The sequence below is a fragment of the Halichoerus grypus genome, chromosome 3, assembly GCF_964656455.1.
Source record: "Halichoerus grypus chromosome 3, mHalGry1.hap1.1, whole genome shotgun sequence".
Taxonomy (NCBI): Eukaryota; Metazoa; Chordata; class Mammalia; order Carnivora; family Phocidae; genus Halichoerus; species Halichoerus grypus.
The window spans coordinates 192,390,306-192,418,085 of record NC_135714.1 but is presented as its reverse complement, the minus strand read 5'-3'; the positions used below and the strand labels follow the sequence as shown (position 1 = coordinate 192,418,085).

Sequence of the window (27,780 nt, the reverse complement as noted above, 5' to 3'; positions counted from 1 at the left end):
TACTTTCCATTACTCTGTCTTCTAGGTCATTAATTTGTTCCTGTGCTTCTTCCAGCCTGCTGTTCATTCTTTCAAGCATGTTTCTCATTTTGTTTTTTGAGCCCTTTATCTCTGCTTATTATTCCTTATCTCTGTGTAAGACATATAAGACACTCAAGTCTTCCATCTTTTCTCAAGTCCAGTGAGTATCCTTATGATCATTGCTTTAAATACTCCATAAGACATGTTACTGATACCTGTTTCACTTAGCTCTCTGGCTGTGACCTTGTCCTGTTCTTTCATTTGGGATAAATTTCTTTTTTTTTTTTTTTTAAAGATTTTATTTATTTATTTGAGACACAGAGAGAGAGAGAGAGTGCATGTGAGTGAGTGCCAGGGGAGGGGCAGAAGGAGAGAGCAGACTCCCTGCTGAGCAGGGAGCCTGACGTGGTGCTTGATCCCAGGACCCTGAGATCATGACCTGAGCTGAAGGTAGATGCTTAACGGACTGAGCCACCCAGGCGCCCTCTTTGGGATAAATTTCTGTCTTCTCATTTTGTCTACATCTCTGCCTGTTTCTCTCTTTTAGGAAAGTCAGCTATATCTCCTGCTCTGAGGGTAATGGCCTTCTGAAGAAGAGGTCCTATAGTGCCCTGCCATGTAGTCTCCCTTGTTCCCCAAGACCTGGTGCTTCTGGGAGTGTCTCCAGTATATGGTGTGTGTGTTCTGCTGTTTTGTCCTGGCTGCTTTATCCTTCAGGCCAGTTATCTGGAGAGGCTCTCTTTGCCTGTTGTGGGCAGTGTTTGGTCCCTGCCCTGAATGTGGTACCTTTTAACCAGGTGTGCTCAGTCTGCTTGTGAAGTGAGACCTGTCACCACTGCCAACAGAACTACAAAACTGCTGAGTTGGGGCACATGGTGTGAGCAGGGGTTTGGGCTGGTCTTCTGGGGGAGGGGCCCTGCCATGCTGGGACTGAGGCAAGCATGACTGGGAGGAGCAGTTCCACTGCAGCACAGGGTTGAGGGGTGCTTGGTATAAGCAGGTTAGGTAATGAGTGTGGGAATAGTGCTGGTTCCTGCAGGTGGCCCTGCACTTATGCTGAGGGGTGGGGGAGGGAGATGCATATATATGGCCAGCTCCTTTGTTCCCAGAGTGGTCTCTCCATGAACACTGCCTCTCTGGGATACACTCCGAAATGAGTGAATAACCTCCCCACTATGTGCCCTGGGTGCTCTTCAGATCTCTGTTTCCATTCTGTATGTCTGCAGGTTGTTTGCTGGCCTTCTCTCTGAGAGCAGCATAGCCCCCTCCAGGCTCTGTCTCAGCCCAGTCCACTGACCTTTAGAATTACCGGCTTCAAGCCCCACTGGTTGCCAGAAGTCACGAAATTTGGCCCCTCTTACTTTCTAAGCCAATTACTGTGGGGATTTGTTTTCCCCCGCTCTCCCCTGTCATTCATCCTTATCTGTGACCCTGGCTTCTTCCTCATCGCAGCACGGGGATCCATTTCTCTCCCAAGCCGCATGTCCACACTTCCTACCTTCAGTGTGACTTATTCTCTACCTTTAGTTATGAAGTTTGTTCTGCCAGCCTTCAGGTCAGTTTCTGGGGCATTTAGGATGATTTGAAAGTTATCTAGTTTTGTATGTGGGACAAGGTGAGCCTGTGATCCTCCTACTCCACCACCCCCATCTTCCAACCCACTGTCTAAGATCAGTTTTCATATCAATTTATATTTGATCCAAGACCCGTCCAGAATGAACACCATCGAGTGTAGCTCAGGCAGGACTCTGCACTTGAATATGAAGACTCTCTGACTTTCTATTTCTGCTGGAGTTCTTGGAGAGCATCTTTCCTAAATTTGTCTTTCCTTCTTGAATTCCATATTATTTGTAGTTTGCTACAAACACAAATCAGGTAATTTCTTAAGGAGAGGAACTGTTTAATTATGGTTAAGAAGCTGTGCTAGAGTCAGAAAGCCTGGCTCTCAATCCTATATCTACTGAGATTGACTTTGGACAAGTTCGCTTCTTTGTACTCCATTTGTAAAATCAGGATAATTGTATGTACCCTTTGGGTGGCGACCATTAAATAATGCACATAATGGGATACGTACACCACATGGTATATGAGCACTCACTAAATATTATTACTGGCATTGATTATTATGGGAGTGTGTTTAGTGATGATATAGATGTAAGAAAAATCCAATTGTAATCTCTCCTTTTAGGATAAAAACATCATTCCCAAGATCCTAATTCTACATATTCTCATTAGTATGCTGGAGATAGTCTCATGAGTAAATTGTGGATGTTTTGTAACTAGAGAATCCTGGTCCTATGTCACTCTTGGTAACATGTTGGGTACATTAGGAACATGTTTATTCCTCTAAGGCCCTGAGGTACTTCTGAGTGCTTTTCCTGGAGAAAAATTAACTAGCTGGGTAAGAGGTAGTAACCCACACAAAACACAGAACTTAAGTTCACAAAATATGCATGATGAAACCAGATCAAGTTGGACTGGGAGAGACTGAAAAATCGTAAATAAAAATTCCTGAAGAGGAATAGATAATGATCTGCCTTCCTGCCTGAAATGCTTCATGGCCTTTAGTACATGTAACGTCTACCAGGACAGTATTTCGTCTCCTACCTAGAGACCATTGACTGTGGTAGCATCCCTCCCAGAATTACCAGGGATCTTAAGACAGAAAGAAAAGGGCTGAACTAACAAATAAATTAAGAGCACAATGTTTGCTGTATGGAAGCCCTTAGTGAATGTTAATTATATCATCTATAGTTTAAAAAAAAGATTTTGGTAGTGGTGTCAAGTTTGACCTACCCACCCTTCTCTTTGTAAGTCTACACAAAAATCTCAGAATTACTGAAATTAGTTAATCTCAAATGAATTGAGATTGAGTTAATCTCAAATGAATGCATTTGACTATGAAGTATACGATCTACTCATCCTGTTCACCCCGATCCACACTGTTAGTGTAGGTGTTACACAGTGAGATGCTCTTCTCTCCTTCAAGAGGAGAGAAAAAAACCAAATGGAGCAGAGAATTTGGTTAATCCACCAGCCAAGGTAAGAGATATATCAGATGTTTAATTATTCTTGAGATATATTTGCTATCATTTATTTATATATATTTGTACTTTCAGAACTGAGCATAGACTATTCATAAGATACAATAAAAATCTAAAAATGGCTAATATTTTAGAAGATGTTTTGAACTTGGTTTTGCAAATATATGAATTTGTATCTAACTTGGAATTCATTTTGATCCAAGGAAAATTTATACTGGGAAGACTTCCTTAGATTTCGTTGAATGCTCTTTCTGCTCGGCTTCTCCCTATACTAAAAATCAGTAGCTCTCTGAGTGATGTGTTATCCCTAGCCAAAGTTGATATGGGTTCCTAGAAACCTCTGTGGACCATGTACAGTTAGAGTTTGTACTTCAAAATGCTTTACTGGTGAGGTTTACATAAAGATACATGCTGTGATCTTCCAAAGTTAGTAAACTAACTAAATACTAACTGAAATATTTATGGACTCTAATTGTTAGTGATCTGTAGCAGAGGATGGCTGTCTCTTTTAATTAGTCACCAGAAGTTGTTAGAAAAATGCCTGAGCCTTTCTGTTCACAAAACCTCTTGAGGGCTCACTGTTGGCAGAAGAGTTGAATCTGTATTGATCATATGCACTTGATTGTAGAAAGATCTTACTGGTAACATTTCCAAAAAAATTCCAATTGCCACAATTTAAATTTTAAGAATCTTAAAACATAAGTGTTTCTTTTATTGCATTTGAGTTATACTTACATGTCTTTTTTTTTTTTTTTTTTTAAACCTAACTAAGAGCTAAGGATATGGGGCTTCAGTTCCTTCTAAATTAATTTGAGGCATTTCTCGTAACGAATTGAGCTATGAATAATTATAAAGGTGATCTGCTTTCTCCTGTTGTGGCAGCCTATGCTCACGATTGTGCACGCTGTGTCTCCAGATCTGGTTTTTCTTTTTCTGTAAGCATGCAAAATGGTAAACAAAGGAGTAATTTTGGTACATGCATAATAGTGTAATATTATGAACCAATTAAAATGATGCTTACAAAAGATTTTTTAAATAAATCTGAACAAGGCTGACAGATTAGCTAATAGTACTGTGTTGATGTTTATTTCCTTATTTTGATCATTATACGTTGTTTATGTAAGAAAATATTCTTGTTTTTAGGAATGTGGGCTTTATCCAATGGTAAAAGGCTGATCTTGTCTGCAGCTTACTGTTTTTTTTTTTTTAGTATGGTGGTTGTGGTGGTGTGCACCCGTGTGTGTGTGTGTGTGTGTGTGTGTGTGTGTGTGTGTGTGTGTGTAGCAGGGAGAGAATGTGATTTTAAAGTTTAGGTGGTAAAATTTGGGGAATTGGGGTAATAAGTAAAGTTATTTGTAAAAAAAAAAAAATGATACTGTAAACAAAAGAACAAGATATAAAATCATTTTCCTCAGCTGTATAAAAATAGGATGGAAGGCAAAAATGCCAAACTATTAGATTCTAGCCTCCTGGGTTTTTTTAGACATTTCTCTTCAATTTTTCTATTATGAGCATCTGTTACTTTTAGCAGTATATCCCACAGGCAAGGATTTTTGTCTGTTTCATTTCCTAGAAATGTGCCTGATCCAGAGTAAATGTCAAATAGATCTTTTGCTGAATGTGTGGGTGATTAATTCGAAAATTGGTATTTATTGAATATGTACATTTTCAATCTTTAATAAACTTTTTCCATTTAAAATTTAGGAAGTAGAGAGAAATACCATATTACACTGACTATGACCTTAAAAAATGAGGTCCCCCCCCGAATTAGAGACTAATCCATTGGAAGTTAAAGTAAACTGATAATAAAAATTCTTTTTCTTAAATTTCCTTGATAGATTCTTCAGTTTGAAGATATCTTGGCTAGTACTTTCTACCGAGAGCACTTTCGAGTATACATGGAGAGGATGGACAAGAGAGCTCTGATTAGTTTTTGGGAGTCTGTGGAGTATTTAAAGAGTGCTAACAAGGTAGTACCTGCAGCATGAAAGGAGTATGAATCACCAGCTGGTGAAAGCGTGCGTGTTAGACACTGTCTGTGTTTCTCAGTGAAGCTGTAAGATAAGTATACATTGAAAGACTATTTAAAACCAAATATAATAATGGAATTATGTTCTAGCCGCTAACAGTAAATGAAATTAGATTTTATTTACAAAAAAGATGCTTTTGAATGTGTAGTCAGGGAAGAAGTGACTTATAAATGTACCAAAATATTGAATTTATTTTCAGGCAGTTATTTTTTTAACACGTTATAAAAAGACATATATATATATTCACATCGCTGTTATAATGAATTGATCTTGTCATCTGCACCTCCATCTCATAACCTTGTTATTTTAATATCATCGTGCATATTTTACACAACTGTTCTCCTTTTATTTCATTTAAAATGTGATTGAATTAATGGGGCTTAGGTGGTCCAGTTGGTTTAGTGGCCGACTCTTGGTTTCGGCTCAGGTCATGATCTCAGGGTCCTGGGATCGAGCCCCACGCTGGGCTCTGCGCTCAGTGGGGAGTCTGCTTGTGGATTCTCTCTCTCTCTCAAATAAATAAGTAAGTAAATAAATAAATAAATCTTTTTTTTTTTTAAGATTTTTATTTATTTATTTGAGAGAGACAGAGAGAGAATGAGAGAGAGAGAGCATGAGCGGGGGTAGGGTCAGAGGGAGAAGCAGACTCCCTGCTGAGCAGGGAGCCCGATGCGGGACTCGATCCCGGGACTCCAGGATCATGACCTGAGCTGAAGGCAGTCGCTTAACCAACTGAGCCACCCAGGTGCCCAGGAAATCTTTTAAAAAATAAATAAAATATGATTGGATTAAGAAACACAAAACATTTTAGGTTATAGATGCCTCTTACAATGAAAACTCCAACAATAAGCATTGTGTTTTGCACTTGGCAAGGTCTCAGTACATTTAAGGATTAAAGACTGTGAAATATGTATGTTTATATGTTATATGTATAACATATACATATATTTTGAGAGGCTTATTAAAATAAGCACAAAGGTACATTAAATTACTATTTGCACTTTATATGAGTGTTGGCAGAACTGAATACCAACTTAAAATACATCATAAATCACAAACTACCTTGTTTTTTGTAAAAGATTTTTATTTATTTATTTGAGAGAGAGAGGGAGAGAGAGAGAACATGAGCGGGGAGAGGGGCAGAGGCAGAGGGAGAAGCAGACTCCCTGCTGAGCAGGGACCCTGATGTGGGGCTCCATTTTGGGACTCCAGGTTTATGACCTGAGCTGAAGGCAGTTGCTTAACGGACTGAGCCACCCAGGTGCCCCACAAATTACATTGGTTAAGGAATTAAATTCACTCTCATAGTATTTTTAAATCTTCTTAGAAATGCTTTTCATTGTTAATTTGTAAGCCACAAATTACCTCATTTTACCAAATACTGTTTTTGCCTACTTCATTATATATTTTATTTACTAGACTTGATTCCAAATGACTTTTGGCTGCGCTCAAAGGAATATTGCAAACAGCAATCTAAAGAACTTTTCTAAACTACTGAAAACAATTTGAAAGATTTCAGTGGAATAGGAGCATATAGCTTTGTCAAATGCAACAGTATTTGACCTGGCAGCACTGATTTGGATGTAAAAGTTCTGGGATGTTTGTTGAATTCACAATCTTCATTTGTTAAGTTGTTTGTCTTCATTTTTTAAAAAAAGATTTTATTTTTTTTTAGAGAGAGAGTGTGAGCAGGGGGAGGAGCAGAGGGGGAGGGAGAGAGAGAGGGAGATAATCTCCAGCAGACTCTGCACTGAGTGGCAGAGCCCTAAGACCCAGAGATCATGATCTGAGCTGAAACCAAGAGTTGACGCTCAGCCACCCAGGCGCCCCTGTCTTCATTTTTCACTTCTGTTGAAGACTTTGTGTAACATTCCTGGAGTTAATGAGATGTGTCTAGAGGAAATATAAATATTATGTTAACCAGAAGAGATACTGAATTTGCGAAGCAGGCTGACTGTGACCTAAGTGTAACGTTTAAGACTAAGCCGTCTAATATAAGCTTGATTATAATGCAATAAATCATCATTCTGAAAGAACATTTTTCTTGTTTTCTTAAATTATACAATACTGACTTTTTTTTTTTTTGGAGTGAGAAATGGCACTTCCAATTATTTATATTAGATTTTAAAAAGCCAAATTGAATTTAGCTGATATTTGAGCTGTGGAATTCAGATTTACGAGGAGGAGTCCATTGCAAGAAGAGAACTGTTGTCATTTTTCTCCTTCCAGCATTTCAAAGAAATTACATTTGTTAACTATTCAACTGAAGTGTTCATTTTAAGGAGCCAGTTGTCTTTTGAGGGTCTGACTCTTACCCCTTGGTTCTGAATGTGCACACGGAAGCCAGAGAGCCACCTGGTACCAGTGTACGTTCCACGCCTTCCTTCCAGCTTTGAAATGTAGAGAATTCTGAAGATCATCCTTTTTGTCAGGGATGAAATTTCTTACCTTTCTTGTTCTTCATCCTTCTGTTTTTCAGAATGAAATCCCTCAATTAGTTGGTGAAATTTACCAGAATTTCTTTGTGGAAAGCAAAGAAATATCTGTGGAAAAATCACTTTACAAAGAAATCCAGCAGTGTCTTGTAGGAAATAAAGGTATTGAAGTGTTCTGCAAAATCCAGGGAGATGTTTATGAGACCCTAAAGGATAGGTATTACCCTTCATTCATTGTCAGTGACCTATATGAGAAACTGATGGTAAAAGAGGACGAGAAACATGCCTCACAGTTGATTTCCAGCAAGGATGAACTGGTGAGTCACCTTTCACTTTCTCCTCCCTTCTCAGTGGTTAAGCTTCACATATGATCGGATGGGCTCATATGTATAAGCCGAATTTGGTGCGCCCCTTCACCTTTTAATGTACAGGACTGTACGTGGAGCTTACACACGCCTCCCCTTGTTCTTGTGAACAGCTGACTACCACCACCTGCTGTTGAGTCAGAGACCTCACTGCCCCCTCCCTACCTGAGACACACCCCGAAAACGCGAAGGCAGAAAGCCTGTGGGGTGGGACATTTGTGGCTTAGGCCAGGTAAGAGAATCCATAGAACTTAGTGCGGCCTGAGAATAGTCGAAGGATGGGGAAATGAGGAGAGAAAGAGAATGTGGGAGGAGTTACAGGAAATATTTTGGAGTTTAAAAAATCAGATGTAAGTAAGATGTTCCAAAGAAAACCTTGCTCACCCACACCTGAAGTCTAATTTTCTTAAGTGTACTGTCATTTAATGGGAGAACCCCAGTTGCCACCTGTCATTTACTATTAATGATTTACGTGAGTTTGAAGATTTATGAAGATGCAAAGAAAAACAAAATGTTTTAAGTCACCCTACATGGAAAGATGATAATTTATCTTGGGTTTTTTTCTGCCCAGTGATATCTCAAGCCTTGAGGAATCAAGTGCTTGCTCTTGATGGTATTTGAAATCAGTATCTGAACTGTTTTTAAATTCATTCCTTCAGAGTTTTTAAAAGATTTGTTACTTAGTTCTTTGTATTTTCAGTGTATAACACCACCGAACTGGTCCAAAAATCATTACTCATTGCATCTTATTTTTTAAGATAGGTCAGTTTTTTTAATTTTAATTATTTATTTATTTATCTATTTATTTATCTATTTATTTACTTAGTTATTGGTCAGTTTGTTTTAACTGTGTTATCTCTCCCTCAAAAGTTAAAATGGTTTATTTGCAAATGCCTTAAAAGAGGTTATTCAAATTGATTAAAAATGTCAATACCCAACAGATAAATTGAATAAGGTCTTGAACTGACAGTTGATATGAAAGGTAAACAAACATGAAAAATTGTCCAACTTCACCTGGGACTCAAGAATAATATGTATCACTGAGCTTTTGAAAGCTCCTACTCTTTTGTAACAATAATCCTACTTCTAGAAATTTATCTTAAGACAGTAAGTAGAGAAGTTTATGTATCATGGAGTTTGTTTTAGTACATTTGGGATAGCAAACCAGCAGAATCAACCCAGAGCACGAGCAGCAGTAGGAATATGTCTTAGTGTACTATCAATTGCTAGGATACTATACAGCCATAAAAATTATAATTTTGAAGTCTGTAATTAATACCCTCAAAATAAGCAGCATTGTAAATTATATGGAAAAGACAGAATACATGTCTATGTATACAAGGTGTAGAATTATGTCATGATATGTACACTCATGGACAAGGATTTGAAAGACCCGACAAAAATAAAAACAGCTTGTTTTTCTAGGATTATTAATACTTCATTTTTGTTTGAAAAAATGACTGTTACAATTACTAAAAATTAGAAGAAAAAATTCTGGAAGAACATTAAGGAGTATAAACAAAGCAGAAGACTGTTCTCAGCCATTCTTTCCAGTGCCCCGCACAAATCTGTTTTATACGCTGTCTGTTGGTAATCTATCCAGATTTTTGAAAGTTACACAGTTCTTTATGAATCTTAAGTCACTTTGAAATGCTAACCATTTTACTTGTAAAATGATCTACCTGTTGATTTGTAAAATACATCTTCAAGAGAAGGACTGAACAAAGGGTATACCAAAAATACTTTCACTAATAGGAATTTGGGAATTTTGTTTTAAAGGGACTCGCATGAGTTTTCTGTAATATTCTTTGGAGCCCGAAAGGAAGCCAAATGTATCTCAGTGTCTTTGTCCAATATTAGGCACAGATCATTCGGGTTGAGCTGGGTGCAGAACTCAGTTGCCTTCCCTTGTTCCAAGCAGATTCCCTTGGGTGTACCATTTGGAAGATAATGGTATGGAATCCACCCCACGACCTCATCTCCACCCTCCACCCGCTTTTTCCGGCTATTAAATGTTTCTTTTTTCACTGCAATCCCGAACACCAGTTACTTTGGTTCCAAATAACTTTGACTTGTTACTTTGCTGAGGCAAAGCAGCCTACTCCTGGGTTGTTACCACAGTCTTTCCTTAGTGGAATCTAGTCCTTGGGCACAGTGTAATGATAGAGAACCTATGCACTCGGTAATAATGGCTGACCAGTCCAGCATCAGAAGGTAGTGTGGTTCTCCCATCCAAGTACTAACCAGGCCTGACCCAATACCTGCCACCCCAGTCTTAGTCAGTGGTGGAAGAACGGTCTCAGAACTGTTTGTGTCAATTGGCCATTTAAGTTTAATAGTAAAAGATTGGTTAATGGTAATGCATCGTAAAACCTTCAGAAGGAAAGGAGAATGTTTTGTGGACCATTTGTTTTGTGTGTGTGTGTGTGTGTGTGTGTGTGGCAGTTTTAAGTTACTAGTTTTTAAAATCAGTACTTTTTAATGGAAACAACTTGACCAAAAATCTGTCACAGAATTTTGAGACCCATTAAAACAAAAGTTTAATGAGAAAAAAAAAGGAAGAAGATAGTGTGGCTCATGTGACTTTCTCCCCCAGGGCCCGGGAGTCGAGGCTGGTGAGGAAGCTGTAGATGAAGGCACCAGCCGGATTAATGAACAAGCCAGCTTTGCTGTAAACAAACTACGAGAACTAAATGAGAAACTTGAATATAAAAGGCAAGCTCTAAGTTCTATTCAAAATGCACCAAAACCTGACAAGAAGGTAACTCTTTTGCTTTCAAGGTTGTCTTTGAAAGTTTCCATTTTTCCAATTTGATAAATAGTTTTCAGTTTATGTTGCAAAGCATCACAGTTCCCTTAAAAAGAATTTTAACAGTAAGTTCCATTGTTACATTTTTGCTTCTAGTATAGAATGAGAAAAGCACTTGTTTTTAGCCTTGGGTGGTCTGGGATCCCCCCCCCTCCCTCCCCCCCCCCCCCCCCCCCCCCCCCGCCCCGTCATCAGCGGGAGTAGCTCTGTTCTCTCACCTCGCTTGCCTACAGGACCTTTGCAGAACAGAACAAAGCATTTCCTTGTGTCAGACTCCTTTCTGGAAGTAAATTAACTCCACGAGGACAATCTTTTCAATTTCATTTTTCTTTCAAATGCTGTGAGTCACAGTTTAGAGAACCTCAGAGAATTACGCAAGAAGTAGATTGTTTTGCTAAAAGCCAACAGAATTGGAAAGTTTAAAAAGGTGAACAGCATCTCCCTAACTGGCATTTTGCGAACCCCAGCAGTGGTGTGGCTTTTTGCTTTGTGGTTATGCCTCTTCAGAGTCCAACAGGGAGGCATTTCTAGTATAGCCTTGGCCGATGCTCTTCGGTCTGCCAAATTGATCTCCTCTGGCAATTTCTGAGTGCATGTTCAGCAACATAAGTGATGAGTAAATGCACGAGGCTGTGCCGGTCCCTGTGGGGAATCAGTGATATACAGAGCCTGACATGTGCCCTTTGGGAGCAAACATGGTGACGGTGGGACCAAAACATACCCACGTGAACATGAAGCAGAGAGTCTCAGCCCTGACTGATGATAAAGTGCAGGACAGGGTTTAGGCTGGGAGTGCTTCCTGTAGGCTTTTTGAGCACGGAAAGAGTCCTTGTAGCCTTCATGTTCAGGAGACTTTCGGAGCAGAACTTCTGCCCTCAAACCACAGAGTTACATATCCTTATAGGATTTCTCATGAAAGAGATCCATAGCCTTTTTTTTTTTTTTAAATAAAATTACTTATTTTTTAAAAATTGTTGCAAAATATACATAAAATTTATTACTACTTCAACCATTTTAGGTTGTCAGGTCAGTGTCTGTGTATTCACACTGTTATGCAACCATCACTACCATCCATCTGCAGGACTCATTTCGTATGGCAAAACTGAAACCCTGTACCCATTAAATAATACTTACCATTCCCCGCTCCCCATCCCCTGGCAACCACCATTCTACTTTCTATCTCTTACAGATTTAGCTACTCTGAAATACGTCGTGAGTGGAGTCATACAGTATTCATCCTTTTGTGACTGGCTTATTTCACTTAGTAAAATGTCTTCAAGGTTCATTCATATTATACTGTGTGTCAGAACTTCCTTCCTTTTTAAGGCTGAGTGATTTTCCATTGTGTATATATATAGCATTTTGTTCATCCATTCACCCATCAGTGGACATTTGGTTTGCTTCCACCTTTTGAGTATTGTGAATAATGCTGCCATGGACATGGGTGTACAAATATCTTTTCAAGATCTTGCTTTCACCTCTTTTGAGCATGTACCCAGATGTGGAATTGCTGTTTTTAATTTTTGGAGGAACCTCCATACTATTTTCCATAATGGTGGCACCATTTTATACCTTCTCACCAACAGTGCATGTAGTTTCCAATTTCTGTAGATCCTCACCAATAATTGTTTTTCAATTTTTTGATAGTAACCATCCTAATGGGTGTGAGGTGGTTTGAATTTGCATCTCACTAATGATTAGTTATGTTGAGTATCTTTTCATGTACTCTTTGGCCATTTATATATTTTTTTTGAGAAATGTCTATTCAAGTCCTTTGCCCATTTTTGAACTAGACTGTTTGATTTTTGTTTTTAAGTTTTAAGAATTCTCTATATATTTTGGATGTTAATATCCTATCAGATATGTGATTTGCAGATATTTTCTCCAATTCTGTGGGTTGCCTTTTTACTGTGCCAATAGTATTCTTTGCACAAAAGTTTAAAATTTTTACGAAGTCTAGTTTTCCCATATTTTCTTTTGCTGCCTGAGCCTTTGGTGTCATAGCCAACAAGTCATTGCTAGTCCAGTGTTATGAAGCTTTTACCGTATGTTTTCTTCTAAGAATTTATAGTTTTAGCTCTTATGTTTAGGTCTTTTATCCATTTTGAGTTAATTGTTATATAGGATGTTAGGTAAGGGTCCAACTTCATTATTTAGCATGCGGGTATCCAGTTTTCTCAGCACTATTTGTTGAGGAAATTGTTCTTTTCCCATTGAGTGGTGTTGACACCCCAGTCAAAATTCTTTGACCATATATACAAACGTCTATTTCTTGGCTGTCTATCTAGTGCATTGGTCTACATGTCTGTCTTTATGTCAGTACCATACATTTTGATTAGTATAGCTTTGTGGTAAGTATTGAAATCAGGAAGTGTGAATCCTCCAACTTTGTTCTTTTTCAAGATTACTTTGGCTATTCAGTCTCCCTTGAGATTCCATATGAATTTTACAATGGATTTTTCTATTTTTGCAAAATACATTGGAATTTTTATAGGTATTGTGTTCAATCTGTAGATCGCTTTGGGTAGCACTGACATCTTAGCAATGTTTAGTCTTCTAATCCATGAACATTGGAGATCATTCCATATATTTATGTCTTCTTTAATTTCTTTCATCAGTGTTTTGTAGTTTTCTTTGTAGAAGTCTTTCACTACCTTATTTAATTCCTAAGTATTTTTTTAGTTTTTATGCTATTGTAAATGGAATTTACATTTCCTTTTTGGATTGTCCATTGTTAGTGTAAAGAAATGCAGCTGATTTTTGCCTGTTGATTTTATATCCTACTATTTTGCTGAATTGTGCAGCATTTCAAGTGGTTTTATAACTCTCATGATGTTTTCCCTTTGGCAGATTGTTTTCAAGTTGAAGGAGGAGATAATTCTAATCGAGAAAGAACGCACGGACCTACAGCTGCACATGGCAAGAACAGATTGGTGGTGTGAGAACCTCGGAATGTGGAAAGCCTCCATCACCAGTGGAGAGGTAGGTCTGACTGCTTTTCCTCCCAGTTTATTTTAAGAGTATGACTTTATACGAGAAGACTTTGTCCTAGAGAACTATGTTTGAGGGTAGAAAACCTATGTTTGTTCTTGTAGACTGCATTTGTCCTTCCTTCTCCACTGTTTTCACTCTGTCTCACCCATGACTGCGAGCTGTAGGAGGGCTGCCCGGTATAGAACTGATCTCACTCCACTTCAGGTTGTCCTTATTCACTGGAATTGTAAGCAACTTTCAGATAAGGACAGTTAATGTCTCCGAATTGCCATTTTATTTTTCCATTGAGGATTGAAATAAAATGGAAGGCACTATTTGAAATTTGGTGGTGAGAAATTAAAAATTTAAGTGTTTCTGATTGCTTCATTCTGCTGACTTCACTTACTTAAATCTCAGTTGCTCTAAGATCTTTAATAATGAATATTTTTTCCTTTGAATTAGAAAATATTTTGCTGTTCTTTGAGGGATATGGGTAACAGTTTCCAGAATATGCTGTATCCCTTTTGTCTTTGAAAATAATTTCTTTTCAAAGAGAGATGCATATGGGCATTTACATTGTTAATGTGGACAACTTCTTCATTCCCACCTGCCCTACTATCAGTCCTGTGGAAATCTGGAGATAAAGGTCAGGTCCACACAGATAACGAGATCATGAGTAACATTAGTGTTAATGTTCACACTCTTACTGTGGTGTGGGGCGGGCTTGAAAGTCACAATCTTAAGTTCACCTCTAGATTACATAGCAGACAAAGCGTGTTCTCCAAGAGCTACTGTGAAAGCACACACATTACATGAGTGCTTAACCAAGTGCTTCACCAGGTCTGTGGTACTTGGTAGCACTCCCATTAAGGTGAGTTGTAGGAGTTTGCTGTGGCACCTTGGTCACGGAAAAGATAAGTGGACATGGACACTGAGGAGTCCCCTGACCACCAGAGTTCACAAGGCAGTCCCACGGGGAACGTGTGGAAGGTGTGTCTGCTTCATGCCAATTCTCCTCAGTTCTGATCTGGGCTGACTCCCTTACTAGACGTGTGATCCTACGACAACCCGGGGACCCTGTGCGTACCCTCACCTCCTGCATCCTCACAGTGGGATAATGGTCCTACCTCACGGGCCCCATGCGTGCTCTGGGAGTCTTGTGTCTCTTTCCTTTGCCTTTCTTATTGACTCTTTGTCTCTAATTCGATTTGTGATACTAACTCAAGCTTAAATTCAGTGTGTTTTCTTTTTGTTTTTTCTCTTAATCTATTTATGTTAAGTATAATAATGGCCTGTTCTGAATTGTGATATTGTATGTATATGTGTCTGTGTTAAGGAATTGTCTAAGTCGGGAGGTAGAGGAAATTATGTGTTTCAATGTAAAATTTCATAAAAATTGAAATCATGGTTTGTTGAATCCAGAAATTAAACCGGGGAAGTCTTTATCCTTTCCTGAGACAGGTTTTGGCATATCTTACACTTGTTTGCTTGCTGTTCATTTGTTTTTTCAAAGAAACACACTTAAGATGTTAAGTTTGCTATATTAGTTTTCTTTTGATGTGTAACAAATTACCACAAATTTCATGGCTTAAAACAACACCCATTTATTAGCTCACAATTCTGTAGGTTGAAAGTCCAACCCTGCGTGACTCTCTCATTCTCTACTCATTGTGTCATAAGGCTGAAATCAACATACTGGCCAGACTGAGTTCTTGTCTGGAGACTGGGGAAGAAGTCCTCTTCCAGGCTCATTCAGGTTGTTGGCAGAACTCAGTTCCATGTGGTTGTGGACCTGTCTCTGCTCTCTTGCCGTCAGTGGAAGCACCGCCACCCCCCCCACACACACACCCCCCTCTCCTTCATGCTAGCACCGCGTGTCCAATCTTTCTTGCACTTCCAGGCTTTCCCACGTCCTCTCCTGCCACCAGCCCAAGGAATCTCTCTGCTCTTAAAGGGCTTGTGTGATTAGGTTAGGCACACCCAGGTAATCCCCCTGTGTTAAGGTCAGCGGTTAAACGTAACATAACCTAATTGCAGGAATAGATTCCATGGTATTCACAGTCCCAGGGATGACCCAGGGCATGTACACTAGGGAGTGGGAGATCTTGGGGGATATTTAAAAATCGTGCCTACCATATCTGCTCACCACCCTTTTTGTTGTGTTTGTTTTTCCCAAGGTTACAGAAGAGAATGGTGAGCAGATGCCCTGTTACTTTGTCATGGTAAGCTTACAAGAAGTTGGAGGAGTTGAAACTAAGAACTGGACCGTCCCCAGAAGGCTCAGTGAGTTCCAGAATTTACACCGGAAACTTAGTGAGGTATGAATACTCATGAACACAAGGTGTAGAATTACTAAGCAAGAAGATATGTAAGAGCTCATTTCAATTTTTTACATATAAGGAAACTAATTAACCTTTCTCCTTTGCTGTGGATACTGGCAAAGTGGCATTTTCAGCATGACATGTGGAAATTAACCCATAGACAAACCATTTAGTGTAAATCCTTCAGGATGAAGCATTGTCTGATCTCCACTGAGCCTCATAGAACCCCAGAGCTGAAAGAGGGCTAAGGATCATCTAGGGCCACTGGTGTTTGAAGCTACCAGTTGTGACCTTTTAGTGGGAAGCGAAATCAATGAATGATTGCAGCAACAGGAAGACCATAGAACATACTGGATTTCGGCCCAAAGAGTAAGGGTCATAAAGTGTCGTGGTTGAGAACACAGGCTTGGGAGCCCAGACTGCTTGAGTTTGGATCCTAGCTGTACTGTTTAGTAGCCATATGACCTGGGACTTGTCACTGTGTCTCTTTGTCTCTCTTCTTTATCAGTAAAATACAAATACTGATAGCGCCAATGTCTCCTATCTCAGAGTTGTTGTGAGAATTAAGGGGATAAATGCATACACAGCATTGAGAAGAAGGTGTGGCACATAATAAACGTTATCATGTTGGTGGTGGTAGCAGTAGCAATGAGCACTGTTTCCTAGAACCCTTAGTTTTACAGGTGCGTTCTATTTTATATGTGGATATGCACATATGCGTGTGTGGGTTGCAACACAGCGTGTATTTCCTACTGTAGGTTTTAGTTAGAAATGTCAGAAAGCTTCTAATCTAGGTCAGTTCTTTTATTTTAAGAGGAGAGGAGCTGACCCCAGAGAGTTTGATCGATTTATCACAGGGCATGTTCCTAGTGGCCCAACCTGGACTGGAGTCCGGGCCACCTTATTTTCCATTCCTTATTCTTCCATCTTTCTCAGGAACTGCGTCCTCTCTAGCTCTCCTCCTCCTAGAGATGACAGCCCTCCTCCCTGGCAACTGGGACTGTCTTTGGTCACTTCTCCTCTTGTTTCTGTTTATTGTCGTCTGGCTCAGAATGAATTGATGCTGGTAAAATCCTGCGGTCACCTATCAGACTGCTCTTCTGCCAGTGAAATGTGTCTGTTTCCTTTAACATTTTCTCCTAAGGGAATTTTTTTTAAATCCCTTTAATCACCAGCTTATGAATTCTATACCTTCTTCAAGTGATTTTAAAAGGATGGTGGGGGCGCCTGGGTGGCTCAGTCGGTTAAGCGTCTGCCTTCGGCTCAGGTCATGATCCCAGCGTCCTGGGATCGAGCCCCACATTGGGCTCCCTGCTCAGCAGGGAGCCGGCTTCTCCCTCTGCCTCTCCCTCTACCTGCCGCTCTGCCTACTTGTGCTCTCTATCTCTCTGACAAATAAATAAATGAAATCTTTAAAAGGATGGTGGCCAAAACCAAGTGTCTTACTCCAATACTTCTCAAAGGGACTGTGGTCACCCTGGCAGTGTGGAAAGCAAAATCTCTCTCTAAATAGAAGATTACATTTTCCCCAAAATGTGTGAGTAAAATAGACACTACGGAAAAGTGTGTCGTTTGCCCTGTGACAAACGATTGTGAAGCAGAAGTTTAGTATCCATCCAGTTGCTGATAAAAACAGAAGGAAGGAGAAAAAGGAATTTAGAGGAGATTCTGAAATAAAATGTATGTGGAAAATGTTCTTTGAAAATAAAAAAAACAAGTAGACTGAAGCCTTAGAGGAAGTAAACCTTATAAAATTCCATGTCTGTCTCATTTCCCTTATCTGTAGCTGATCCTTGGTGTTCTTTTCTTACCCTTAGAATTTACTGTCCTGTGACTTTTCGTTTTGTGTGTAAACCCTTCCTGTTGACAGCTGGGACAGGAGGCACCTTTCAGGTCCCTGGTGAATTTTAATCTTCCCTTCTGACTCTCACTGCCTGTTTCATTTCTTGAAAATTATACCCTGAATTTGAGCCCTGATTTATATGTCTCCTTGGGCACATGCCATTGTACCCCTGGTTCTTCAGTGGGCTGTGTGGGAAGGGCTAGTTTTTCCTTTCCCAGCACCCGAAGCACCTGCATGCCCTTGTTACAAGCGACTTAGCCCATGCCATCTCATGCTGTGGACGGGCCAGCAGGCACTCCTGTGACCCTCCTGCTGGTGACACCAGCAGTTAGAGCGGTCGCAGGCAAAGGCTGTGCTCGCTGACTTTTCAATGCCGGTTGGTTTTATTAAGCGTATTCATGTGACCCCAGTGCCTTCAAGGGCCAGTGTTTGGAAGTGGGGCCAGAGTCCGGAGCATTTGGAACCCACTGCCCTCCTAGGGTCTGAGGGGCAGACTGGCAGAGTCCTGTGGGAATTGTCATAAAGAACACAGACTTTGTGGTCAGATGGATCTGGGTTTTAATCCTGATCTTTAATTGTCTCATATGTGAAATAGGAATAATAACAATTGCCAACTCTTTGAGCTGTTATTTCATGTGCCGAGCTTCTAGCACAGTGTCTGGCAGAACGTAGGACTCAATCCACAAAGGATCTGTTATTATTTATTAATATATTATTATTAACGTACTTCCATTGTGCAGTTTGCCACTGAAGGGCAGTAATAAAGCGACAAGCTAAGTTACTCCTTCTTTCCATTGTTTTATCAACTGGGATAACTTTTTCACAGAGATGTTATAAACAAAGCACATTCTAATAGGAAGATTTTCTTCCTGTGAGCCAGGTATCCACACCTAGAGCCTTGTGCTTTGTGCGTGTTGTGCGAACCCACCTGATCAGCCTGGCCTCTGCATTGCCCAGCTCTCAGGCATTCAGGGGCCTAGGGATGAGCTTTAGCTTTTTTCATCAAATGTCCCGTTCCTCTCGATTCCATGAGCCTGATTAGAACAGGCAGGTTTTCAAGGTCTTAAACCTCAGAGGAACAAGTACAGGAGGAAGATACTTGGTTTGTTCTAATTATAATTCTAAACTTTTTTTTTTAACATGAAAATGTGATTCGAAATGCTAACATTTAATGTTTTCCTCCACAGTGTTTCCCTTCTTTAAAAAAAGTCCAATTGCCTTCTCTTAGCAAGCTGCCTTTCAAATCTATAGATCACAAGTTCATGGAAAAGTCAAAGAATCAATTAAATAAGTTTTTACAGGTAAGCAATTGAAAACTTTTTGGATACGAGAGGAAAAATTAGTTATTTGGGGTTAAACTGTCATCATACTAAGAGCTTGCTTGTTTGCTTCCTGGTGTTAAAGGTCATGCCAGGTCCTCAAAATGTCTTTGGTTTGTTGGTTTCTTTGTTTATAATTAAAGTATGCTATACACACAAAAAATAAAATATAACAAATACAAAATATGTACAATACAGAGACCATGTGTGCAGCTTTGTCCTTTTCCACACACTGAGCCCGCCCTGTAAATAGCACCCAGGCCAGTACGCTCCGGCTTCTTTCCCGTCACAGCCCCTGGCCCAGGTGGTCACGATCCTGACGGACGACTCGCCACACAGATACAGTTGTTTCTGAACTTCCTATAAATGGAATCATGCGGTATGGACTCCTTTGTGTCTGACCTCTTTCACTCAACAACTGTGTCCAGGGGATCCACCCACAGTGCTGTTCTAGTTGCAGATCATTTGTTTTCACTACCACGTAGGTTTTTCATTGTGAGAATACACTACAGTCTATTCATCCCATTGTTGACGAGCATTTGGGCCATTTCCAGTGGAGGCTATCATGAAGGCTTCTATAAACTTGTAGTACTTGACTTGTGGTGAATCTGTGTTGCGTCTGGGTTTCTTCGTTTGTCCAAGTGGTTGTGGCAGTTTTTACAGTCACCACAGTGTGTCGGGTTCTGATGCCCCCCCCCCCCACACCTCCTCTTCTCTGCCTGTTTCTCTTTAGTCCTGGTGGGTGTGTGCTGCGGTCTCCCCGTGGTTTCAGTTTGCATTTCCCTGACGGCGAAAGAAATGGAGCACTTCATTACTGGCCACTGGGATAGCTTCTCTGGTGAAGTGTCTGGTCAAGTTGAGTCTGCTCTTCTGTCGTGTTGCCCATCTTTTCCACACCGCTTTGTGGGAGTTCTGCATGGGATTTGGATGTGAGTCTCTTGTCAGACCATTTATGTTGCAGATATCTTCTCCCTTTCTGTGGAGGGCCTTTTCACTCTCTTAATGATTTCTTTTCATGAACAGAAGTTCTCAATTTTAATTTAGTCCAGTATATCAATTTTGTCTTTTATGGTTATGTCTCTGTGCCTGTTAAGAAATCTTTGCCTCCCCCAAGGTCCTAAAGCTACTCTCCTAATTTCCTCTAAATGCTTTATTGTTTGTCTTCAGTCCATTTTTAGAGAATAAGGCCAAACATATACTATCCTTGATAGCAACCACTATTTATTTTTCCTTAGCTGGGCCCTCTGTATTCAGAGGATAGTTAAGTTACCCAAACCACGTACGCTTGTAGTTTTTGGAGGCATGGAATTTTGCCTCGTGAAACACTTTTTGCCTATGTAGTGGTAGCTAGAAGGCCTGGGATTTTAAACGATGGATGTTGCCAAATTCTTAGTGAAGGCTTTATTAAAACATAGTTGTTCACTCAGAAGTATGGGTCATTGTTAAAACAGATTTAAGTCAGAGTTGTTTTGAAAGTGTTAGTCTCTTTTTTCCACCTATTCCTATCTCCCCCCTCATATACATATGTTTGTATGTGTATATGTATCCTCAAGTTTTTCTAAGATGCAAATTATTTTACTTCCTGAGGGAAACTTTTATGTTATAATATAATAATACATAAATATGTGTGTGTATGTAATATATAGTGTAATATGAGGTAAATTTCCCTTAGGAAATAAAACAATTTACACCTTGAAAAACTCTGAATTTAATTATGGCAGAACTGGATTAGAGAATCGTCAGTGTTTAAATGCCCTTACAAAAGAATTTGAAACTGAAATACTACCATTTTGTTGCTGATTCAAAATGTCTAGGAAATAATTAAACCCACTCCAACACAGTGCCTGCTTAAATCATCCGGGTGAACTAAAGATCTCATTTGTGAAACAGATGTGTATTGCTCAAAATCCAGGATTTTTAAACTTCAGGTGTGTAGCTTTGGAACCCTCCAGCCGACTCTCTTGTTTCCTTCCAGTCCTCTGCTACTGGGGGGTGGGGGGCAGGTCTCCGTTTATTTGGCCTTTCCTGTTGCCACAGATAACACTCTGGGCCTGTGCTTTTGGGGGCGCAGAGAGGCCGCACATGTGCCTTTATTGGATTGTTGGTCATGGAAGTGGGTTAGTGAATTCTGCTGTTGTGCCAAGAGAAAGCGCACTCTGAGACCCTGCCGATAGGTCACGTGGACATAGCCGAGAGCAAGAATAATCTGCAGCTAAGCCAGATGAAACAGTGTGTCTAGTGACCTTTTGTCTTTTTAGTCAAGAGGATTTTAAGTCAGGACGTAACGGTTTGGATTGTTTTTCGTTTCCTCAAGGACTGTTTGATGAAGCCGTAACCATCGAATGTAGTTAGATGGGTTATGCAGCAGACCGTTGTTTGAAAGTATTATCCCACCAGCCGCAAACAGGAAGAAGGTGCAGAATGCTTAGTCTTGTATTGGGTCCACAGGACCTTCCAGAAAAAGGGATTCCACTGAGTGTATGTTTACTTGAACGTTTATTTATGACAAATAGTTCCCTAGTGAAGCATACTAATTGTACAGATATTTAATAATCTAGCTACTCATTCCTAGCCATACTGTTGCTTATGTCTTTCTTCATTCGTGCTTACCACCTTCCCCATTCCTGCTCCCATACTTACACCACCTACCCCAGCCATTCCCCTCCAGTGGCGCTCTGTCCTGCTTCTGGGTATGCATGTGCTGTGTACTCTTCTTGGAATGCCTTACCCCTTTCTCCATCACCCACTGAATAGTCGTCTGAGATCTTTACTAGAATAGAATAACATGCCGTAAGTGTTTGGAGGGAAGGAGTTGGGAATGGGATGCCATCCCCAGAGAGCTTAAAAATGATAAAAACCCCAATTATATCTTGCCCCACAGACAGCTGTGAGAATTTCTAACTTATTGTATGTACTTAATTTGATTATTTTCCTTCATAATAGAATATAATTTAGGCCAAAGTCTTATCACCCTTAATGATCACTTTATTTATGTTGATTGTAATAAGTTTGAGACTTATCATTTGTTATCATTTCCTACTATTTTATAAAATAATGCTGGAGTATAGATTAGCTAAAGGAAATCAAGTTGGGAGGATATCTCCTGCCTTCTAATCCATCTGTACGTATGCCTGAACATTTGATTCTCTGCAGAAGGAATGAAGGCCTATTTGTTGGGCTCCGGGGCTGGGGAAGGCAGTAGTGACATCAGCTCCCCACCCCCTTCATCTCCTTCCCTCCACCTGAGGCAGGACTTGCCCATTTTCAGTCCAGTCTTCTGCAGGACAGAGGAAGCTAACAACCCCCGGAATGTTGGTTGTCCCCTTGGAGCCCCTGTCCCCAGTGTGCCAGTCCTGGGTGTTCTCACAGGAGCTTGTTCTAGGGACGGTCATAGAGTTCATTGGGTTTCTGCCTTCGCCTGAACGGATGTAATGTGACTGTCATGGGCCAAGTCCTCTGAGACTAGATCTTAACCTCTTCTGCCACCGCAGGCTCTGACATGAGGAGCACTGTGTGCTCCCAGTGTCCCTCTCCCCCAGGGGATTACATCATCAATGGGGCACTGTTTCCCACTGGTCTCGTTATTCCTAAAGCCTGTATCTTTTTTTGTTTGTTTGTTTCAAGGCTTTATTTAAATTCCAGTAGGTAACATACAGTGTTATATTAGTTTCTGGTGGACAGCGTAGTGATCCAATGCTTCCATACAACACCCGGTGCTCATCACGACAGGTGCCCTCCTCAATCCCCATCACCTCTATCACCCACCCCCCAGCCCCTCCCCTCTGGTCACCATCAGTTCTCTAGACTTAAGAGTCAGTTTTTTGGTTTGCCTCTCTCTCCTTTTTCTCCCTTTGCTCGTTTGTTTTGTTTCTTAAGTTCCACATATGAGTGAAATCCTATTAAACCCTGTATCTTTTAATGCTAGACGTATAGACATTCTTGTGGTCATGTTGTTAATCTTACTGTCCTACCGTAGCACTTGCTTGGACATAAACTTAATTTATGTTCTTCTTTCCTATCTCCGGAGGCCAGATAAGTACCTAAAGAACTTGAGGACATTTCCAGTTCAAGGGCTCATAAAAACAGTTCTGTAGTTATGTAAGCAAGCTTGGAAGGTGGGAGCACGGGGAGAAAACTCCTGCCTGGTGTAGACAGTGCCGTGTGACAGCTCAAAGTGCCTTTTTTCAGCTGATGTACAAAGTCTGAACACAGCCATAAAAGGGTGGTTGAGTGGTCTCCTTGTGCAGTGTGCAAATGTGTAAGTTCCAGCACCGCTGGATGGAGGTGAAGTTGACATTCCAAGGCAGTGGTCCCTGGGTCTGTGGGCCGTGTGCAAAGCCGGGGGTTTTGTTGCGCTGAGCAGCTGTCCACACAGCTTCTTCCACAAGCAGGATGACTAGGGTGCTCCACTCAACCTGCAGGGGGTTGCTTGCGATTAAAATCATTGGAATTCATCTAGTGTGTTCTGTTTCAGGGGGAGAGGAGAATGGTTTTGGGTTCAGAATTATGAAAATAAATCCCCAACACAGTCCTTTGCGCCTTGCTTGCCCCTATTTGTGGTGGTTTCCGGCAGCACAGACTTATTCCTCCATAACAGTAATGCACCCTCTTTCCTCCCCAGAATCTGCTGTCAGATGAAAGACTGTGTCAGAGTGAAGCACTTTATGCCTTTTTGAGCCCTTCTCCTGACTACCTCAAGGTTATTGATGTGCAGGGGAAAAAATCCACTTTTTCATTATCCTCATTTTTGGAAAGACTTCCTCGAGACTTCTTCTCCCATCAAGAGGTGAGCTGTTGAAAGGTCGTGCCATTTTTGCAACAGATTTAGGGGAATGTCTTTTTGAAGGTTTCTTGAAGTTCCAGGTATTTGTTGAAAGCATGCTACTAGTGGGGGGGGGGGGAGCGAATACATCCATTTTCAGCTACTATCGCTGTCATATTTTTGGGACACCTGCTTGTGCTCCCCTACAAGCCACTTGCAAGAGTTAAGATACAGAAAAGAGTAATAACAAGGTCGGTAAGTGAAATGTGGGTGGAAAGTTATATGGGAGCCCTGGTAAAAGTGGTGGACAGGCAGTGCCCCGAGATGGGGAGTCATCATTAGGGGGAGCTGGAGCTCACTTTGAAGGTCGGGATGGGAGGGACAGTCAGTAGGTCATTGGACTGGAGAGGAGAGCTTTCAGGAGTGGGCTAATGGAAGGTTAGGCAAAGAGGGGAAGTGGGGGACGAGGTCATGCCAGGCTGAGGAGCTCAGCATTAATTCTCAGGGAGTAGAAGGTCATGGGATATTCTGAAGCAAGACGAATCTAGGAGCGACATTTATGGGTAAAGAAGCAAATAGAGATTGCAAACATTGTGATTTCATATTCTGGACCTCAGGCCTTCCTGTAGAGTGAGAAGGCCCTTCTTTGGCTCTTCAGCAAATTGCACAAGACTATCTCTGAAAATGGGCGTCTCCTTATGGAGATGTTCACTGCCTCCTTGACATTCATTGTTAAAGGCCCCTGGCTCTTCAGCAGGATCGGTTGAAGGAGTTTGGACAGAAGGAGCTGATAATGAAAAGGGGCATGCTACTTCACTGCATCCTGAGCTGGGAGAAATCTGTGCACAGCACAGAGCACGTCCATGCCAGTGCTCGGGGCTCTGTGTAAGCCTGCTTCCCCCACAAGGGTCTCTCCCACCTCTGCCCTGCAGGTCCGTATTTGTAATGTCTGGCCATATTCAGTTAGCTTGCCTCCATGACCTCTCATTTATCCCTGAACCTCTGGGAGTTTACATTATGGCTCGGTCACTCTATGAGATTGTTCTCTGAAGGTGAGTGCTGGTGGCCAGACCCAGTGGCTTCCTGTCCGTGTTCAACTCTGTCCACCTCTTTTGCAGCATCTGATGTTGCTGTGAGGTTTTGGGAACTCCTGCCTCTGTGACTTCTCAGCCCTTTCCTCTGCTCATCCAGTCCCCCACAGTGCTGTCATTACCCTATGCTTGGGCTTCGGCCTTAGCTGTTGCCTGTCTGCCCACATAGAAGGAGCCTGCTCGGCTATCCTTCTGCTGCCTCTGTTTGGGCCTCTGACAGCGCTTCACCCTGCTTGTGGAAACAGCCATGCACCTGTTTGTCAGCCTCCCCAGATTGCTATGGGCTGCTGAAAGTCTGGATCCACGTCACACCTGTTTGCACTAGCCTGGTGCCTGGCATAGAATGAGTTTTGAACTGAAACTTGCTGATACGCTGATGAGGAAGTGAGAGGAGCTGAAGTACAGAATCAAAGCTTAAGTCAGAGCTTTAACATAATGACGTTATTTTGAAATATACGTTTTAAAAAAACTGCATTTTATTTTATTTATTTTATTTGTTTTTATTTATTTGAGAGAGAGAGAGTGAGAGAGCACGAGCAGGATGAGGGGCAGAGGGAGAAGCAGACACCCTCCTCAGGGAGCCAGACGCGGGGCTCGATCCCACAACTCCAGGATCATGACCTGAGCCGAAGGCAGACACTTAACCGACTGAGCCACCCAGGGGTCCCAAAAAACAGTGAATCTAAAATCATTTAAGTTAAAAAAACCTTACTTGGGGCACCTGGGTGGCTCAGTAGGCTAAGCTTCTGACTCCTGATTTCAGCTCAGGTCGTGATCTCAGGGTTGTGAGATCGAGCCCTGTGTTGGGCTCCAAGCTCAGCGGGGAGTCATCTTGGGGATTCTCTCTCTCCCTCGCCCTCTCTCTGTCTGTCCCGCCCCCCATGCACTTATGTGCTCACACTGGCTTTCTCTCTCAAATAAATCTTCAAAAAAAAAAGTTAAAAAGCCTTACCTTTAAAATTCAAAATGGCTAGAAAACTATTCTGTTATCTACTAATTTACTCCTTATTAGTACAGTGATAGAGGTTTTTCACAATTATTTTAAACCTTGAATAAGGCTTTAACATCAAGCTTTTAATACAAGCCTTTCTCAAGAAACAAGAAAGGTCTCAAGTACACAACCTAACCCTACACCTAAAGGAGCTGGAGAAAGAACAGCAAATAAAGCCTAAACCCAGCAGGAGAAGAGAAATAATAAAGATCAGAGCAGAAATCAATGAAATAGAAACCAAAAGAACAGTAGAACAGATCAACGAAACTAGGAGCTGGTTCTTTGAAAGAATTAACAAGATTGATAAGCCCCTGGCCAGACTTATCAAAAAGAAAAGAGAAATGACCCAAATCAACAAAATCATGAATGAAAGAGGAGAAATCACAACCAACACCAAAGAAATACAAACAATTATAAGAACATATTATGAGCAACTCTATGCCAGCAAATTAGATAACCTGGAAGTAATGGATGCATTCCTAGAGATGTATCAACTACCAAAACTGAACCAGGAAGAAATAGAAAACCTGAACAGACCTATAACCACTAAGGAAATAGAAGCAGTCATCAAAAATCTCCCAAAACACAAAAGCCCAGGGCCAGATGGCTTCCCAGGGGAATTCTACCAAACATTTCAAGAAGAATTAATACCTATCCTTCTGAAACTGTTCCAAAAAATAGAAATGGAAGGAAAACTTCCAAACTCATTTTATGAGGCCAGCATTACCTTGATCCCAAAACCAGACAAAGACCCCATCAAAAAGGAGAACTACAGACCAATATCCCTGATGAACATGGATGCAAAAATTCTCACCAAAATACTAGCCAATAGGATCCAACAGTACATTAAAAGGATCATTCACCACGACCAAGTCGGATTTATCCCTGGGCTGCAAGGTTAGTTCAACATCCGCAAATCAATCAACGTGATACAATACATTAACAAAAGAAAGAACAAGAACCATATGATCCTCTCAATAGATGCAGAAAAAGCATTTGACAAAGTACAGCATCCTTTCTTGATCAAAACTCTTCAGAGTATAGGCATAGAGGGTACATACCTCAATATCATAAAAGCCATCTATGAAAAACCTACAGCGAATATCATTCTCAATGGGGAAAAACTGAGAGCTTTCCCCCTAAGGTCAGGAATGCAGCAGGGATGTCCACTATCACCACTGCTATTCAACAAAGTATTGGAAGTCCTAGCCACAGCAATCAGACAACAAAAAGAAATCAAAGGCATCCAAATCAGCAAAGAAGAAGTCAAACTCTCACTCTTTGCAGATGATATGATACTTTATGTGGAAAATCCCAAAGACTCCACCCCAAAACTGCTAGAACTCATACAGGAATTCAGTAAAGTGGCAGGATATAAAATCAATGCACAGAAGTCAGTGGCATTCCTATACACCAACAACAAGTCAGAAGAAAGAGAAATGAAGGAGTCGATCCCATTTACAATTGCACCCAAAACCATAAGATACCTAGGAATAAATCTAACCAAAGAGGCAAAGGATCTGTACTCAGAAAACTATAAAATACTCATGAAAGAAATTGAGGAAGACACAAAGAAATGGAAAAACGTTCCATGCTCATGGATTGGAAGAACAAATATTGTGAAGATGTCAATCCTACCTAGAGCAATCTACACATTCAATGCAATCCCCATCAAAATACCATCCACTTTCTTCAAAGAAATGGAACAAATAATCCTAAAATTTGTATGGAACCAGAAAAGACCCCGCATAGCCAGAGGAATGTTGAAAAAGAAAA

At 40.8% G+C, this 27,780-nt stretch overlaps 1 protein-coding gene across 3 annotated transcripts in view; it reads left to right on the top strand.

The window, feature by feature from the left end:
• SNX25 (sorting nexin 25) overlaps positions 1 to 27,780 on the top strand; it is a 127,335-nt gene that overhangs the window by 88,866 nt on the left and 10,689 nt on the right. The window contains exons 8-14 of one of the 3 annotated variants that reach the window (XM_078069805.1): positions 4,904 to 5,035; positions 7,575 to 7,847; positions 10,492 to 10,656; positions 13,555 to 13,686; positions 15,855 to 15,995; positions 19,029 to 19,142; positions 23,782 to 23,946. In XM_078069805.1, coding sequence (XP_077925931.1) covers positions 4,904 to 5,035; positions 7,575 to 7,847; positions 10,492 to 10,656; positions 13,555 to 13,686; positions 15,855 to 15,995; positions 19,029 to 19,142; positions 23,782 to 23,946 — 1,122 coding nt within the window. Of the gene's footprint in view, positions 1 to 4,903; positions 5,036 to 7,324; positions 7,462 to 7,574; positions 7,848 to 10,491; positions 10,657 to 13,554; positions 13,687 to 15,854; positions 15,996 to 19,028; positions 19,143 to 23,781; positions 23,947 to 27,780 lie in introns of those variants that run through there. The other 2 variants (XM_078069806.1, XM_078069807.1) reach the window with 2 other exon arrangements.